The 19,292-nt window shown below is 34.6% G+C and overlaps 2 protein-coding genes and 2 long non-coding RNA genes across 4 annotated transcripts; 2 read left to right on the forward strand and 2 right to left on the reverse strand.

Moving 5' to 3' along the window:
* LOC25495298 (cullin-3A) lies at nucleotides 1-3,213 on the forward strand. The gene is made up of 2 exons (XM_039826852.1): nucleotides 1-358; nucleotides 958-3,213. Exons 1-2 carry the CDS (start codon nucleotides 207-209, stop codon nucleotides 2,996-2,998), a joined length of 2,193 nt encoding a protein of 730 aa, XP_039682786.1. The 5' UTR covers nucleotides 1-206; the 3' UTR covers nucleotides 2,999-3,213.
* A 2,653-nt stretch (nucleotides 3,214-5,866) lies between these two features.
* LOC112422635 (uncharacterized) lies at nucleotides 5,867-7,351 on the forward strand. Its single transcript, XR_003013122.2, has 2 exons — nucleotides 5,867-5,951; nucleotides 6,845-7,351. It is a non-coding gene; the product is annotated as an uncharacterized lncRNA (long non-coding RNA).
* A 2,026-nt stretch (nucleotides 7,352-9,377) lies between these two features.
* Nucleotides 9,378-10,010, reverse strand: LOC112422634 (uncharacterized). Its single transcript, XR_003013121.2, has 2 exons — nucleotides 9,931-10,010; nucleotides 9,378-9,842 (listed from the first exon to the last, which is right to left on the reverse strand). It is a non-coding gene; the product is annotated as an uncharacterized lncRNA (long non-coding RNA).
* Nucleotides 10,011-14,300: 4,290 nt separating this feature from the next.
* On the reverse strand, nucleotides 14,301-19,292 carry LOC25495300 (DExH-box ATP-dependent RNA helicase DExH18, mitochondrial). The gene is made up of 3 exons (XM_013595507.3): nucleotides 16,679-19,292; nucleotides 15,631-15,702; nucleotides 14,301-14,957 (listed from the first exon to the last, which is right to left on the reverse strand). The coding sequence occupies exons 1-2, from the start codon at nucleotides 19,129-19,131 to the stop codon at nucleotides 15,672-15,674; spliced, it is 2,484 nt and encodes an 827-aa protein (XP_013450961.2). The 5' UTR covers nucleotides 19,132-19,292; the 3' UTR covers nucleotides 14,301-14,957; nucleotides 15,631-15,671.

Below are 19,292 nucleotides of genomic sequence, written 5' to 3' on the forward strand. Positions count from 1 at the left end.
TATAGCACTCACTTTGAAACTGACTAAGAAGTGAGTTACTTGCAAATTTTCTCTCATTCACACACCTTTTCCTCTCCCCAGTTCTCATTCAGCACCTTTGTCTCATTCACACACCTTTCCTCTCCTCTCCTCTCCTCTCCTCAATACATATTCCTTTGAATCAACTCACCTTCATCGATTCCTTCAATTTACCAGTTTCTTTAACGATGAAGAAGAGGCAGTTTTGCATTGAAAGGTTTAAGAACCGTGTGGTGGTGGATTCTAACTATGCTGAAAAAACGTGGAAGATTCTTGAAGATGCTATCCACGATATATACAATCATAATGCTTGTGATCCTACCTTTGACGAGCTTTCCAGGTTTGTTTGTTCATCATACTCACAAACACCACCTTCAATTTTCTTTAAGTGTTCTTGTTTTAGAATTACATTTCAATTATTACGTTAGTTAAGAATGAAGGTTCACTCAGTTGTTTGGTAAGGACTTGACTCATACCCTGCAAGGGCGTGGCCGCGTGGGTTCAACTCCCACGGCAAGAGCAGGTTCAACTCCTGCAAGGGCACGAGTTCAAATCCCCCCGGTCATTGATCTGTTAGTCCAAAAAAGAAATTATGTTGAGTTTTAGGTTATTTATGCAGGTGAAACTTACTTTATCGCTTAGGTATTGTATTGTTCTAACACACTTACTTTCCAATGCTTGATCGCTTAGTTAGACTTTACTTACCTTACCGAACTTCAGATTATCAGAGCCCATTTCCCCTGGGACTCGGATGGTTAAAAACTTTGAATATTGACATATACCAGTTAAATTGGATTCCTTGAGGTTGTTAAATTGGTTTATATTATTATAGTTAGTTTGATTTGGGAAAATGTGTTCTGATTTTGTGAAAAGAAAGATTTTTTTAGTGCCTATATTACTTGCTCTTATCTTGTTTATGATCATCATTTGTCCGTTCAGGAATGCATATAATATGGTGCTGCATAGATTTGGGGAGAAACTTTACACTGGACTTGAGAAGACCATGACCTCTCATCTGAAACAAATCTCCCAATCAATTGAATCTGCTCAAGGAGAAAGTTTCTTGGAGGAGCTTAACAGGAAGTGGGTAGACCATAACAAAGCATTGGGAAAAATCCGAGACATACTAATGTACATGGATCGAACTTTCGTACCAAGCAACCACAAAACCCCCGTTCATGAACTTGGTATGAATCTATGGAGAGATGTTGTGATCCATTCCAACAAAACTAAGACTAGGCTTCGGGATACACTTCTTGACCTCGTCCTTAGAGAAAGGAACGGTGAAGTAATTAGCAGAGGCCTAATGAGGAACTTATTAAAGATGCTAATGGATTTGGGTTCGTCTGTTTACCAGAAGGACTTTGAAGATCGTTTTCTTGAGGCTTCCGAGATTTTTTATAGTTGTGAGTCTGAGAAATTCATTAAATCTTGTGATTGTGAGGATTATCTGAAAAAAGTTGAGAGTTGTTTAAATATAGAAAAGGAGAGAGCATCTCACTACTTGGATTCTAGCAGTGAGTCAAAGATAATTAGTGTGGTCGAGAAAAAGATGATTGAAAATCATAGGCACACTTTGATTGATATGAATAAATCAGTCTTAGTTAATATGCTCAGGGGTGACAAGTATGAGGACTTGGAAAGAATGTTTAACATGTTTCGTAGGGTACATTCTGGGCTCACAATTATTAAAGATGTCATGACTTCTTTTATACGGGATACTGGTAAGCAGTTAATTATGGATCCTGAAAGGTTGAAAAATCCTGTGGATTTTGTGCAGTGTCTTTTGGTTTTGAAGGATAAATATGACAAAGTTATCACATTGGCGTTTGCTAATGACAAGTCATTTCAGAATGCCTTGAATTCTGCATTTGAATATTTCATCAATTTGAGTGCCCGATCTCCAGAATTCATTTCTTTGTTTGTGGATGATAAACTTCGTAGAGAGATAAAAGGGGTTGGTGAGGAGGATGTAGAGACTGTACTAGACAAAGTCATGATGCTTTTCCGGTACCTGCAAGAGAAGGATGTGTTTGAGAAGTATTATAAGCAACACCTAGCAAAAAGGCTTCTTTCGAGGAAGACTGTATCAGAGGAGGCAGAAAGAAGTTTGATTTTTAAGCTCAAAACAGAATGTGGATATCAATTCACTTCTAAGTTAGAGGGTATGTTTACAGACATGAAGACTTCTTATGATACGATGCAAGGTTTCTTAGCTGATCATGGTGCTCAGTTGGGAGATAGCCCTACACTATCTGTCCAGGTGCTTACAACAGGTTCATGGCCAACCCAACCTAGTCCGCAATGTAATCTTCCATCTGAAATCCGGGGTCTATGTGAGAAGTTTCGTAATTATTATCTCGGCCCTCACAGTGGTAGGAGGTTGACGTGGCAAGCTAATATGGGGAATGCTGATTTGAAAGCTACATTTGGTAAGGGCCAGAAGCATGAGCTGAATGTTTCTACATACCAGATGTGTGTACTAATGCTTTTCAACAATGCTGATCGGATGACTTGTAAGGAGATAGAGCAGGCTACAGCAATACCCATGTCAGACTTGAAGAGGTGCCTTCAGTCGTTGGCCTTGGTCAAAGGGAAAAATGTTCTTCGGAAAGAGCTAATGAGCAAGGACATATCTGAAGATGATGTGTTCTTTTTCAATGAAAAATTCACTAGCAAGCTCTTCAAGGTAAAAATAGGGACTGTTGTTGCACAAAGGGAGACCGAACCAGAAAATATAGAAACTCGGCAAAGAGTGGAGGAAGAAAGAAAGCCGCAGATTGAGACAGCAATTGTGAGGGTAATGAAATCTAGGCGGGTTTTAGAGCATAATAATGTCATCGCCGAGGTCACGAAGCAGCTGCAGGCGCGGTTTTTGCCCAATCCTGTTGTTATTAAAAAACAGATTGAATCCCTCATTGAGCGCGAGTTTTTAGAGAGGGATAAAGTGGACAGAGAATTGTACCGCTATCTTGCTTGAAACAGTATGCACTTTTATCTCTCTCTGTTTAAACAATTTTATCATGGATACTTTGCGACAGTTAAAACAATTCATCATGGATACTTTGTGATTTTGTCTGTCATAAGCTTGAAACAGTATGTGTATTTTGCGCGAGTTGTTATTTTGTCTGTTATATACTTTGATTGTCTGTCATATACATTCTGATCTGAGTTAATGTATCTGATGTTTGTTAATTTATTTTCTCCATGGAGTTTTCTCCAACTTTAAAGGAGTATTATCAATTTATGCAGTTTTATCATATGATTTTTACAACGATTTTTAAATGCTAGAAAGTTCCTAGAGGCTAAGGAACTAGTCTATTAAATTAAATGCTTGGAAAAAAAGAAATACAAATGACATTTAATGAAGAAAAAATGGAATCTAATTTGAAACATTTCACAATGAAAAAATATGCTCAATAATCAATATAGAAAATTTTAGTTTAAATAACTCACATTTATATATTTTTTTTCTTCAGGCCATTGACTATGTTTTGTAGATTACTAGTGTGTGACCCGTGCGCGGACGCACGGGTATATTTATCTTCGGACAACACATGTCACAATAATAGACAATCGTACCTCAATGTTTGGCAACGCGTGAATCGACAAAGGACAATAAAACCTCGATGTTTGTATAACGCATGTCTCGTCAATGGACAACCGCACCTCAATGGCCATCACTGACATGATAGTGATACACATTGGTACGTAGTTGATGTTAGTTTGTCAAATTAATAATAACAAATCACACGTCAAAGTCCATGTCATGTGTGAAATTGAAACCATTGTCACTTGTATAAACATGTCTCGATACCAAGAAATTGTCTATCCATGTCCGACATCAACACAATACTTATATCAATGATTAAACTGAACAACGTTATTATTTTAAATTAAAAGAATTAGTCGAAACACCAATATTAACATCATGTCTAATGTTCGTATCGGTGTATACATATCATAGTTTACAAACATAAATATAACGGTTGACGACAATATTGACATCACAGATTTTTAAATTAAATGATATACCAAAACAACAACATTGCAAAAACATAAATGGAACAATAAAATTGTAACTTTTAACATAATACTGATTACACCTTCATTTTAGGCAAACACCCCTTCATTAAACCCATAATGCTTCTAAAATGGTAACACTATATGATTCAAACATATGAAAATAATAAAATAAACAAAGATTGCACGTGCCATAAGACAAACATTATAATCAAGTAGTCCTCCTACCAACAAAAGACATGAAAGCAAAGAATCAAATTGAAACCAACATTTATTTTTTTAAGAAGAACAACACTAAAAATTAGAAACCACAATAACAATTCATTAGATCACTGAGATATCTTAGAAGGAACAACCCTAACAGAAAGAAAATCTGGGATACATAAAAAACCAACACGTCACCAAAACTTAAACTATTATCACTCGGAAACTTATACCATCCTTCACCGGTATATTTTTATTCACATTTGCTATCATGATTTCTTACATAAGTGACGAAGTCACACTCATAGGTTTTGAGAGTGCCCAACAATTCTAAGATAATCTTTATGTGGCTTTCACGAAGGACTTTTTCCACAGTCCTGCTGGGGATACGCTATAACATCGTGTCTGATGACAAACATATTCACATGGCACCCAATCTTCACCAAAAATTCTATGGGGAAGATCTTAGAGTATCTAAATGAGTAAAAATGTCTTCATCCTGTACAACCCAACAATCAACAGCGTCATCCACAGCTACAACTGAGTTATCAATGGTCTTTCCTATCCCTTCATGAAACTGATCCAAAACTAACATTTTTTTTGCTAGTGTGTAACCCGTGTTGATGCACGGGTAGACGATCACGTGTTATGAGCGTTCATCGTTACGTAACTATTATCACAAAAAAGAAAAAAACAATCAAAAAAATTACACATTAGGCGTGTATTATGTTATGTGTGTACATAAATAGTTGTTTCGTATTACGCGTTTATTATGTAACACGTGCACGATCAAAGTTGTTTTATATTATGCGTGTCAATTACAAAAATTAAAATTGTGCAAACAACCTAAATAGGCTTAAGTTGAATTAGAAAATACTTTGAATAAATTTTTGGAGATATATTTAAGGGTGTGTATATTTTGAAAATTAAATGATACATGCTATAGGTTTGAAATTATTTTATCAAATTCAATAATAAATTCAATTTTGGGAATATTATTATTCACACCACTGTTTTAGACATATACCCAGAACTAAGCAGAAATGGGCCAAGTCCAAACTCTTTCATCAAGCCCGAGCCCTCTGCTATCATTCATTCTTCTGAAATGCTAACACTGAGCCCTCAACTGCCGCTACCACCTTCCTTCTTCCACCAATACAATTGAATTAAATTACTCTGAACTAATGCACAAATACAATTGAAAAAGAAACATAGTTTTATGAATCATGCATTCCATTCATCTAACAAATTTTATTTTTGCACTTTCTTTTATCAAAGTAGCTAGGGTGGTAGTTGTTCAGCCAAATCTTAGGCTGATGTTGGACCTTCATACTGTGTCATTCTTTGAACTCATACACAAATACAATTTTAAAGAAACATAGTGTTTTGAATCATCCATGTCATTCACCTATCAAATTGTTAATCTTAGGCAACTTTATTGTAACATCCCAGATTCTTCTTCTTCTAGTATATATATTTATTACTTTTAACCTTATAAACTACAAATTAATTTTATCATCTTATGATATTAATTAAGCGAGGGATGATATTTTATTCCTACTCTTTTTCACACACACCCCTTTCTATACTTTGAAGAACAAAAACAAAATACATAGTGAGAAAGAGAAAGAGAATAGGAAAGGAAGAACAATGAAAGAAGAGCCAAGAGAGAGAAAAGTCAATCTTAACAAAATTATCATCACCAAGTAAGAATCCTACTAGTATTCTTATTGTCATTTTTATTATTAAAGAATCAAAATCATCAATCATATTTTTGTAGAAAACATAACATGTAGAGTCCTTAAACTTTTTCTCTCTTACAAACCTATGTTATAATTATTATTATGACCTTAAAGTAGTAATTTTGAAACGTAAATTGAAACAAAAGATGGGATTAAGAAATCGATGTTGCTTTGTTAAATTTTACACCAATTTTCATTTAGATCTAAAAGTTATATTTGAATCATTATCTCAGTATTTTGATGAAATTCTATTTTAACGGGCCATATTTGTATGAGTTTAATTATGAGCAAAATTATCCCCTTGTTCTAGTAATCTTGAATGACTTAAAATGGTTTATTAGAATGATTAGTCGATCAAAATTTTATGGTTAAAGCAAATATAATTGAACTTTTCTTAATTAACTAGACCTGATATGACAATAGAGTATGCTACTATCTATATGTTTGACTAGATGAATATAACCTTGAGTAAATTTTGAGTTAAAAAAATATAGTTTTATTTCCAGAAGTATACTTTTTGAACTTAAGAAAGATTATTTGAAAGCATTGTTCATTTACGTAATGAGTTTTTTTGTTGATTTAGGAATTGATCTTTGGGTAAATTTTCTTTGAAAATGTGATTGTTGGAGGTACACTACTAACTGAGTTGAGTGAAACAAGTTTTATCATCAAATACTTAAAAGATTATCTTACATGTCTTTACCTTTTGGACTTAATTTTACAGAAGTAGTCGTTGTGAATATCTAAGTAAAATATTCATATTTTGATTAGATTCCTTAGCCAAACCCTTCAGCCTTGAATGTTAAAATGTTAGTTAGTTTTGGTATTAAGAATTAGTGGTGAATTATTTTGTGAAGGTATAGACGTAGTGGAACAAAGAATGCTTCATGGGAATTTTAAGAGTTCTTGGTGCAAAGGTAAGGGCATCATTCCATGCGCTTCCGTATGTGTATGTGTGAATATTTGTGTTGTGATGGTTACCATAGTGTTGTTGTTTTGAAGTGAATGCTATGTGCTATATATTGGTGATGTGATAATTACCTTGGTGTTGTTGTTTTGGCATGAATATTATGTTATTATTTATGTGGTGTTGTTTTAATGTAAATACTATTTGTTTATGGGTGAATAAACTTAAGTAACTAAAATGGTGATTCAAAACTATATCCAAAGGTGGGATATTAGACTTTTGATTTTTGGAGATTACCCAACGGTGGGGTATTTACGGAGACATTCATGCATTAGATGACTCAGACAAATGCCCAATGGTGGGGTACTGACCATCGAGTTTTAGGAGTTACTACCCAACGGTGGGGTAGTGGCGATTCATATGCATTAGGTGATTCAGAATAATGCCCAATGGTGGGGTACTGAACATCAAATTTTTAGGAGTTATTACCCAATGGTGGGGTATTGCCCAATGGTGGGGTATATTGTCCAATGGTGGGACATTTGGCTCCGTTTAGAGGTGAAATCCGGATCATGAGCATTTGCATATAGACTGATGACCATTTGCATATAGCCCAATGGTGGGACATTTGCGTTTAGAGGTGTAAATTTATATAAGCATGCACATTTGTACTATGTTTGTTAGTTGGAGATGACCTTTACTTTTGGACAGATGACCGTCGATCCGTGTCTCCTTCTTGGCGGTGACGTCAGGGAGGCAAAGTGTTATAGTAGAAGAAGACACTAGTGGTGCACATTTGGAGGCTTGATATATTCCGACATTGGTATTAACCTTGTTGAGAAAACTTTTCACAAGCATCTAGAACTTTGAGCTAGGTGTAGTCTTAGGTAGGAAAAAGGCAAGTGTCTTGTTATTAGGGATATTATATATTTTTTTTTTTGTAAAATTTACTATTTTAGAAATTCAAGGAGAAGATTATTATTGTTATTTTAGAATTGATGAGTTTCACGTTACTAAGATTATTATTTGTTTTTAAAGAAATTATTCCTCTTTTCACTAAGAATTTTGGTAATTAACGTCTGAAAAATCGGGTCTTTATATTTATCCTATAGGTGCAGCTATTAAAGCCATGTTTTTAGGCTCTCTTTTTTTTCAAAAATGTTGACTTCAATCCCTTGTTTCATGGCTTTTTCTTGAAAACTCTATATTTTAAGGGGATTACCCAGTGAGCCAATAAAAGTCCTAATCTTTAAATTTATCCCAAAAGTCCTTTTCAATACATGTTTTTGGCATGAACACTTTAACATTCTTGTTTCTTCTGTGACGGTGTACCACAATCAAATATTCACACAAAACCTTGAAATTCTTTTCATCAATAACAATGCATTAACACAAAATTTGCTAAAATTCATAATAGGATTAGCTATCCTTCATCAAGCTTAATGTATAAGTCTTCAATAATTAATTTCCCCTTAATTATGATGAGCTGTTATATTGTTTCATTGCTTCCTATCATCCCTTAGATTCTGCACTTTAGAAAGAAAAAAATATTTATATGTCAAGTCTACTTGATCCTATTTTTTTTCCTTGTCAAAATATTTTTTTCACTTTTGTAAATCATGTATGTATGTATTGTAATTTTTCTTTTTAGCTTATGGTGCAAGAAAATAAGTGGCTCAAATTGTGGAAAAAGGGAAAATAATTGATAAGATGCCCACCATTGACAATATGTTTTTCTTTGTTTATTTGTTAGCAATGGAGCTGGTGTTTATTTGTTAGCATGTTTTTCTTTAGACAAAAACATGTAAGTTTTCTTTTCTATCTAATACCTCTTTTTCTCTTTTAAGATATCCAAATCCTTTTAAAAGCATAGAGAATGAAAAAAGAAAGTGTTTGAATATATATAAAGAATGCATGGGGTTAATACCCATTTTCAATACAATGATTATACTGAGTTATAGACATGAGAAACCAAAATTCAAACTCTTCAATATTTTCTTTAATTTTGGAAACAGAGTCCTGGTCACAATAGGATTGTTTCCACACAGTTTGGCATAATTACTTATAGCATTAAATAATGCATTCACAAAATAAGAACATCTAAAATAAACAAAAAAACAACCTTAAAATTAAAATAAACAAACCTAAAGATGAATAAGGAAGAGAAAGAAGGTATTATATAGTATTACAATCTTGAATCATTATGGCCCATTTGGTTTGTTCATTGCATATCTTCCCACTTTTATTTCAGAGGGGGTCACATAAATAGTGATATTTTGTTTAAAAAAATATTTTTTGGTTAGATTGCATAACAAACATTAATAATCCAAACTTTTCTTATTACTGTTTTAATCGATTGATGTAGGATCTTGATTGACTAATGGAGTGTGTTGATTTCTCTGAATCAATGAAAGATAAGAATCTGGTTTTAATTTTGTGGAGCAAGAAGAAGCAAAAGTTCAGCAATGAGTTAAGAGTAAAAATAATGAAACAAAAGCATAGTATATTCTATTATTTATGAACAATGATTATACACCTATTAGCAAATTATTCTATTACTAATTAATTCATTGATGAGGACTAAACTATTATCAAATGAAATCAGTGCAGATAATTAGACCTTCAAGAAAACTGCCTATGAGGGATTAGAATGCATTGAAGGAGCTGTTGGTCGAACACATTGAGAAACTCTCTTATGAAGGTGCAGCCAGCTTTGGCTTCACTCAACTCAAAAGCCGGAAATATCTGTCCAAATACACATCATCACTGTGAGTACAAAAATAATAACAACAATTGTGTAGAACTTGTTAATGAACCTCTTTTTTAGACAAAGATCAAATATTGGCACTTATTTCATGTTAATTTTAGAACCATGCAAAGAAGATGCAGAAATTGGTGGCTCTTCAATGTTGCTGGTACCTCTAGTCCCTAACTTTGGCTTTGGAATCCTGAGATTAGAGACAGAAGATTCAAGAAATTGGATGGATATAAAATTTGAATATACAAAAAGAGAAGGAAAAACAATCATTGACTTACACAATTGGGAGTCTGAAGGATTTAGCATCAGCAGAGAGTATGGGCATGGCCAAGGGTTTGAAGGATCTGTCAAAATTTCTAGAATTAGGAAGTGTGCTCTACGTGGCATGCAATTATAAGTTAATTTTTTTTATCCCTGACAATATACATTAAAAGTTGACGGCGTTGACAAAGACCACATGCTCATAACGTGACAAAAATCCCAAAACCACATTATAAGTAATGTTTGTTTGTCTGCATGCATTTATAGAGATTAATCCATCCATTCAGTTGGGTAGGACTATAATGGATGATAAAATTAATCGTTTTTCATTAAATACTGCAGATACAATATTATATAAGCACTATTGTCAAATTAACATGTCAGCAACTAAAGCATATTATACATGACGGAGGAAGGATCTAAATTTTCTATGAATCACATTATTATAATTCTGTTTAAAGCTAGAGAGAACATGATTAAAGCACCTAATGACAAATTTTCGAACTTGTTAGTATTTTTCGAATTTTAAAATCCGGAATGCTTTTTTTGTTCTTCATAAATTTTTCATTTTACACCTAGACAGACTGACCTCTTCCCCGTTAACCGATCATATAACCCTGATGGATTTTTAAAGAGGTCTCTTTCTATGAAAGGCCAACGATGGAAACACATCGTTGTAGAAGGAAGAGGAGAATAGGGTGTGAGAAATTGTGAGGAAAATGAAGCCTATTTATAGGGAGGGATGATAAAAAAAAGGTGGGAAAGCCATTAATTGTAAAAACACGTTTTTTTTTTACTTGACCAACCTTTGAAAACAATCAAAAGCTTCTGATGCAGTCTGGAATATATAATCCAAATTACACATGGATTCCGGATTATAATATATTCCGGAAAAATACGATCGTAGGTGAAACTACGAGAAACTTGGCTCTTTTTGTAGGGTGCGGTTAGTTCAGATTGTATATTCCGAAAAGCTTCAACATGAGATTCAAAGATGTTCAGTTAAACGCTAAAATAGTATGAATTCAAGTCACTTTGTTTAGGGTGCAAGTACAATTCGGATTACAAAATCCGGACTGCCTCAGCATAGGATTCTTTTGTGAGGACCACATTTCACAGACAATTTTTGTGGTCCACAACATCCATAAACCCCTATAAATAAGTGTTTCCGGTTTTCAAACTTCATTTCCATCAAAAACACACAAACACACCAAAGAAACCATGAAATTTTTTGTCATTGTGCTGAGGATCTTTGTCATGCTGTCGTAAAATAGATTGCTCTCTATGTGCCAGCATGGTGAAGATCTTTAGCATGCTTTCAAAAATATATAGATACTCCTTGCTGCATCCTCGATAGATAGATACTCAAAAATATCAAGAGGTTGCTATGAGTTAGATCTTGCTTTCAAAAATATATAGATACTCCTTGATGCCTACATATATTTTACCATCTTCGGTATATACCAATAGATCTTGGGCAAAGTAGTGATCCGTCCTGTTGGAAAAAACGACATCAAGACCCCTTGAGTTAAATTTAAATTTGGTTCCTTTTGATGATTCTTTTTACCCACGGTAAAAAGATTTTGGGAGTAAAAGGAAGCAAACCTAATTTTACTTCAAGGGAAGATGTCTTTTTCCCCAACCTAACGGACCACTACTTCCCCCAAAAGCCACCGGTATTTACCTAAAGGGGTATAAAAACCTTAGACACTATAGAAACAAATAAGAAGAAGAGAAAGACGGGGAGAGAGTGGGAGGAGAAAATGTCAGGAAAAGAGGAAGTATGTGCGGGTTTTTATAGGTGGTATAAGGTAGATACAGACATCCCTGTGAAATAGGAGGCTCAACTCTCTTTTTAAAATAGACCCTTAGTAAAATAAAACGTAATTTTTTTTTGTAGTTAAATTTCATTATAAAAAAAATCAGAATCAGAAGAACTTTTAAACATGAAAGGAATTAAAAAAAATTAAGTGAAAGAGGTGAAATTTATCTAATGGTGTCGTTTGGATTTTTCACTCCTCTGTTGTGGAAAAGGGTAAAACGAATGGTTTATGCGAAGAAAAAAATGATTGTTGTGATTCTTTCAATGATATAGCTTTCCAAATTGAATGATTACGTGATTATACAAATTAGGGGTGGTTTGATAGGATCTGATTTATGTACAAAAAGGAGAACTAGAGTTTAGAAAAAAACTCAAACGTGTACTAAAGAAAGAAAATGATATAACATATATATTTTTTTATTTAAGTGGGGGGTGAGTATTAAATTTAATTTTTCGTTAGAGGCCCGTAGCATTTGTAGGCCCGGCTTGGTTGAGCACCTTGCACACCCTCAAGGCCGGGCCTGGGTAGATAGCACTTAATGAGGTCCAAAAACGTGTGAAAAACTTAAGAAAAACGTGTAAAAACCAATCAAAACTATTGACCACCGTCCGAAAAACGTTTGTGCTACAGTTTTTACCACCGGCCAACTTGCGCAAGTTAACTCGCGTAGAGGCTCAGTGGTGCGTGACTTAAGTCACGCAAAGCTTGTGAAGTGCGTGAGTTAAGTCACACTGTGTGACTTAAACTCAAACAGGGTTATATTTGGAAAACATGCAGGGACGCGAGCGAAATTTGCTTGGTGAAGAGCTAAATTCTTATCTAAAATGTTATCCTATAATATGATGCAACGATACAAAGCCCACCACAATCCCTCCCTACAAGCCGTAGCAGCGGCCTAATCATAACAAGCCGCCAGAACGGTGCAATCCTGATGAGCCGCTATAATATCCAGAGTAGGGATGGCAATTCGACCCAAGCCCATTGGACACCCGCAAAACATACCCGCAATGGGCGGGTAAATACCCGCACTTATGGGTATGGGGGCGGGCTCGGGTAATTACCCGCAAACTTTAACGGGCATGGGCACGGGCACGGGCACTCTAATGCCCAGTCCGCCCTGTAGCCCGCATATATATAAATATAATATTATATATATTTAAAGGGAAATGCTAACCGGTGCCCCCAGGGCACTGGTTAAGGGTATGAAAAAGGAAATTATATAGTAGTTAATGCATTGAAATTGTGTAATTAATTTATAATAATGTCAAAAACAGTTTCCTTTTATGGTAATAATTCCCTTTTATGGTATGTTTAACCTGTGCCCCAGGGGCACCGGTTAGCAGGACCCATATTTAAATTTATATACCACTAAAATTAATTAGTTAATTGTAACATGAGCTAAGGAGTCACAAGTTCATGACTATATTTTGTTTGAAATTTATCGTATTATGCACTTTTTTTCATACAGACTTTGAATGCTTTTTATTTGGTTTTTCGTATAAACATTGAATGCTTTTGATTTGGCAAAATACTATTATTTGTAAAATTTTATGTATTAATTTAAATTCAGTTATGTTTCTTTTCTTTTTTATTGTTTTGTATTAAAGTGCGGGTAATGGGCGCGAGTACGGGCATTTAGATGCCCATATGGCATGGGGACGGGCAGTAAAATTGTTGCCCATGAAGGTATGGGTTCGGGTACGGGCATTTTTTACAAACGCAGGTACGGGGGACAGGCATTACAGTACCCTGCCCATTGAGGGCCCATTGCCATCCCTAATCCAAAGTTAAACAAAAAGAGCTGTTTATAGGCGCTAACAAATCTTATTAGTTAAGCTACGTTGTAACACCTATAGAAATTGAAAACAAAACTAAAATTCAAATGTAACTATGTCACACATGTTATAGTTAATAGCAAAATTGTGCCAACAAATGCATCCTTGTCTATTTAATTTTCTTTCTTTCATTAGCCCACAATTTGAGCTTAGTGTTCATACACTAAAATGAGAGCAACTCTATAGGTGGATTCATCACCATTATCCTGAAGACGTATACTCCAATAATTAGTTGTGATGATGTTCATTGTGTTCCAAACAAAATATACACACTAATATATAATGCACATTTTTTTTTTTTAAATTTACTCTAAAAAAAAATTAAAGAAATCTAAAAAAATTATAGTTCCTCTTGTATTTATTATTATATGTGTATATGCCTAACAAATTGTGAATATGTTGAAACAATTGATGGCTAAACCTGCTCCCACTTCTATATGGTGTATTTGATTTGGTCCCTCATTTTTATAGAATGTCACTATAGTTTTTTTTAGCAACTTTAGTCTATTCATCCATCTGAGAAAATTTGTTATCATTGGAATTATATATTGAGTATCAAATTATCCCTTAAATTATATATTTAGTGTCTATTTGATTCATGAAAATTAATTCATTGTGACTAACAAATACATGACAACCCTTCAAAACAAATACATGACAAATTGATTACATAGGAGGAAGGTGATATCAGGTGTTGGATTTATGAGAAATAATATCAAATGAAAGTACTTGATCTAAAAATGATTCACCATGATTCACACAAAATACTTCACCCTAGAAGCATCCTTGCTACCTTGTTTCAAGTACAAAATCTTTATAAAAACATGAAACAAATACAAACTAGGAGACAATAATTTTGTTATTTAAATATGAAAACAAATTAAGCCATATAACATTTTTTTTTCTCCTACTACTTGAGAGATGCATTTATTGAGTGTGATGCCTACCTTTTAACAAAAGCTTGTTCATATCTTGGGGCTCTACTTTTTCAAATCAATGTTGCATACTACCCTAGGTCCTGACCACCCCTCATTTCTCAAGGCAACAAGCCTCTTTAGCTACCAAAGCATAATTAAATAATAAACTTTTTGATGAAGCTTATACCAAAATTTCTAGTCTACATTTGAAACAGAGCATATTACTTCAGGCACCTAACAAAGCTCCAATTTTGTTTATCTGAAAAACTAAACTTGCATAATTCCTACTTGTTTGTATCTTTCCTTGTTCTCTATCTTCTATGAATGTCAATATCCTTCAATCCTAAAGTCGTCTTTTTTTCATGCATTCCCAACATGGTCTAAGCCACAGCTTTGGCTGAAAAAGTACAATAAATTTATGTGAATAGTCGGTATAAGTTGTTAAATTGCAGTTGTTGTTGATTATGACCTGCACACCAAAGATGAAACACGCAAAGTCATGACCAGAATATTGAAAATTCATATAATAAAGTGAAACTCCACATATACTTGAGAATTAAAAAGTAAGACTTCACATGTATTTATTTTTTAGCTGGATTCACATTAAAAATATTTTGAATACGTAACCAGGAATGGTGGTGTCATTCGAATTGCTATTACCAGGAATGTTTTGAATAGGTTGAAACAAACACAAGCAAAAACCTTGGCCTAATCATATTCAATCTTAAGTTATTTACGAAAGGGTAGAAGGTGCCATCCACAGAGAAAATAATAGCAACTTTTCATATAATGAAACAAGAAGTGTATGATAACCTATGTAGTCCCAAGGTTTCAGATTAAAGGTGTGTCCAGTGTCCGACACTTGTCGGTGTCTGACACCGAAACGATATCAACACATGCAGTTAATTCAATCATTTCTATTTTCTTAATTTATTACCAATGTCTAAGTTATAGTGTTGTGTCTGTTGAGTGTGCCTATGCCAGTTCTTCATAGAAGATAATCATGGATCAAACTTATGCATATATTGGTTCGGCAGAGTGTTGGCTTTGAATTTTTGCATGTTTCATTAGCTTATCATGGAGAAAATAGAACCAACTCTTCCTCCCTACCAACAGAGAGAATAATATATCAGCAGAATTACCTCCAAAGTCATCATATTATGCATTTATCTTCTTTAAACAATCAGAGTGTAAACAACACTTTCTGCCGTTTCCTAAATAACAGAAAAAAAATACAGTCAGAAAAGAGAGAAAGAGAAAAAAAATGTAGCAGACATCATTTTAAGAACTAAGATCATGGGATAAACTTAAGACCAGGAAAAAGAAGGAATGCTAGACATAAAGGGTCACCGACACTAATAAAATTAATCAAATTTAAGGTCACTGATTCCATTTGTATCAAGCCATTCATAAAAATCTTAGCATCACTGACAAACTTACCAAGACTAGTAAACTTTTGTGTTGCATCAAAAATAGAATCCTTGGCCTTATAGCTAGACAAAAGGGACACCAAAAAATTGCTGGGGCACAACTGGGGTATTGATGCTTAAGACACTTTGCCAGAAGGTATAAAACGTGTATTAAATATAAAATATACATCATCTGTTTTTATTCTTTTATATTATTATATAAGAAAGAAACACAAATCCTAATTTATAGGTGAAAATTTGAGACCATATTATCCCACAACTGTCAACTATCATGTTAAGTACCTTGGGACCATCATATAAGAAAGAAACACAAGATGCATCAAAGGAAGAAACGTTACAGGTGTTAACTACAGATAGAAGTTAGTTTTATATGGAAATGGAAATTTAAGGCCATTTGGTATTAAAAAATTGTGATTATAATATACCTATATCATGTAGAAAAGAAGATTTCTTAGTCTTGTATGAAAAGAACATACAGAATGATTATTACAATTCAATTTCAAAGCCTTGAATCCACAGTATCACAGAACATAAAAGCAACAAAAACAAACAATCTAACTTTTTCTAGGTTTCTAAACCATTGCAGGATTTCAATGCTTAACTAAAAAATCAGAAACTTCAGACTTTGAAAGTAATAATTATTTGTTTATCCATGAGCCATTACACTTCCTCAGTTTAATTAAAATGAAGATGTTCTCAATCCCCACGGTGAAATTACATAAATACCAAAGTAAAAGGTTATACATTGAAAGGTACTTACTGTTCATATACTTTAACAAGAGACTGTGGTCTTGAATAACCACGATTCTTCTTTTCAGTTTCTAAAGTATCACTTCTTGATTCTGTTTGCGGCTCTTCACTATCTGCAGCTTTTGGTTTCCCTCTCCCCCTTGATTCAGGTTTCCAATCAGCTTTTCTAAGAGATTGAGCAAGTAAGATAGCAATATCCGCAGCCATTGCTTGGGCTTTCTCCGCATATGGAAATTTTTCCTTATCAAAGTGGTTTGATAACCACATATACGAAGATAACACTTGATGCCTACTCTCAAGGTCTAGGAGTTCTGAGTCATTCCGTGCCGAACATTTTGGCATGCCCATAGCTATGTTGACGGGAACCTTCTGACCAAACGCTGTAGCAAATCTGAGTAAGTGGTACATAGCTTTTGGGTCCCTAACATTAATAGGAGCAAAACAGAAGTTGAATCGTTCTTCTAAAGATAACCCTGGAATCCTCTCTAACATATTAGAGATTTTCTTTATATGATCATGTCGACACAAGAAGTACGATCCGTCTAAACGGCAATTTTCACCGAATTTTTCTAAAAGCTGGCTGAATGTCATGTTAGAAAGTTGTCCGGCGAACAATTCAACCTGCTCATAATAAGGAAAAAGGCCAACCTTCTCCACATGATCAAAGGGTTGTTTCAAACACTCGATCAAGTAATCCAAATCCTCTAAATGCAAAGTAGTGGCGAGTCCATCGGGATAAACACATCCTCTTCGACCAGCTCTTCCGGCAATTTGCTTAACCTGTGACGCTGGAACAGGAAGAATTTTGTCACCGTTGTACTTTGAAAGGTTATTAAAAATCACCCTTCGAATGTTAAGGTTAAGGCCCATCCCCACTGCATCACTAGCTACTAGAACGTCATATTCATTACTTTGATCGTTGAACAAATTAGCTTGCTGCCTACGAGTCTCTGGTGGCAAAGCTCCGTATATCACACAACATTTATGATTAGTGTGTTTCTCGATAGCTAATTTAACCTCAAATATCTCTCTCCTTGAGAAGGCAACAACACAGTCCCCAGATTTAATATTTTCAAGATTTCCAAGCAGGGTCTTTGCTTCGACTACCAACGGTTTGAACCTCTCATAATGTTGCTCATACAAATCATCTCCTGTTTCCTGACAGATCTTTCGAACAATATCCAAAACACTAGGATCACCGCATAAATGTATCTCGTCAGCCATCAAACCAAGGAGCGCCCTAGTCCATGCATAACCTCTATACGGATCTGCCATCATCTGAATTTCATCAACAATAGCCACTTCATACAATTCCTGCGTCGAAGCCATTTCAACAGTACACGCAACATGATTTGAAAATGGTAAATACTTCTTCTCTTGACCAGTTAACAGACTACAATAAACACCCTTCGCATTAACTTTATCAAAAACTTCCATAGCCAACAATCTAAGTGGACTACAATAAATACCCTTCTTCGCCTCCATAAACCTCTGCAAAGCATTATAAGTCTTACCACTATTAGTAGGCCCGCAATGATAAATTATTTTTCTTTTCATCGCCCTTGCAAAAGGAAACCAAGTATGAGGCATCGTGAGGTCAGCCGACTTAACCATCTCCCTAAACCTCGTGATCTCATCAGTAAAATTTTCCAAACAAAACTCAACAAATATAGGAAACAAAAACTTCACAGCCTCATCACACGGTCCAAGCGAAATCAAGTACTTAGTAACATCCTCCGGACATCTCTTCATGAAAAAATTCCGAAACTTGTGTGCAGCCGTCGGATAAAAAGACAAACCAATGTACATCGCAAGTGCTTGATTCGAAGCCCAACCCGATTTAGCAAAATAATGAAACACATCTTGAAACACTTCCACCTCATCTCTAGTCAACTTTGCACCCTTTTTCACATTCTTTAGCTCACCATACAATTCAATAGGATCACGGGACGCAACGTGCGTAAAATCAACAACCTCACTCTTATTCTCTAATTCATCGACGTTACTGCTACTACCGCTACTACTACTATTACTATTACTACATTCTACAGAATCAATAATCTCTGAATCACAATCATCATTACCATAATCTAAATCAACCCCATTTTCAGATAAACCATAAACATCATCACTGACCTCATTTCCAAGCTCAAATTCATCATTTTCACCGGCACCCTTTTCGATTTCGGTATCCAAATCAGCTTCTTTACAACCCTCCTCGCCGTCTGTCGAAAAGGGTCTGATGGGAATGCTTCTACCACCATAAAAATTCAATGTTTGACACAAACTAGGACAAAAACGAGATTTTATTAAATGGGTCGAAAAATGGCGAAAATGGCCATGAAATTGTGAATTTGAAGATGAACTGTGTGTGTGATTGAAGAGAAGAGGTTTAAGGGTTGAAAAGGTTCGTTTTTTTCGTGTGTATAAGAGGAAAATCGATGAAATTGAACCTCTAGCCATTGAAATTGATAAACCGAATTGAAAAGGGGTGTGTGAATTCAAAAGGGGGTAAACATTAGAATTAGGGTTTGAAATATAGAAAATGGGAGAAGGAGAGTGAAGAGAGGTTAAACCCTTAACAAAGCCAAAGGCTGCAAGATTTTTGTGAATGAAAATTGGTG

Source organism: Medicago truncatula, chromosome 6 (assembly GCF_003473485.1).
Source record: "Medicago truncatula cultivar Jemalong A17 chromosome 6, MtrunA17r5.0-ANR, whole genome shotgun sequence".
NCBI classification, from domain to species: domain Eukaryota; kingdom Viridiplantae; phylum Streptophyta; class Magnoliopsida; order Fabales; family Fabaceae; genus Medicago; species Medicago truncatula.

Coding starts and splice junctions, on each gene's coding strand:
- LOC25495298 (XM_039826852.1), top strand. CDS start 207: ATGAAGAAGAGGCAGTTTTGCATTGAAAGGTTTAAGAACCGTGTGGTG. Junction 359..957: donor ACCTTTGACGAGCTTTCCAG/GTTTGTTTGTTC, acceptor TTGTCCGTTCAG/GAATGCATATAATATGGTGC.
- LOC25495300 (XM_013595507.3), bottom strand. CDS start 19,131: ATGGCTAGAGGTTCAATTTCATCGATTTTCCTCTTATACACACGAAAA. Junction 15,703..16,678: donor CTTGTTAAAGTATATGAACA/GTAAGTACCTTT, acceptor TCTGTTATTTAG/GAAACGGCAGAAAGTGTTGT.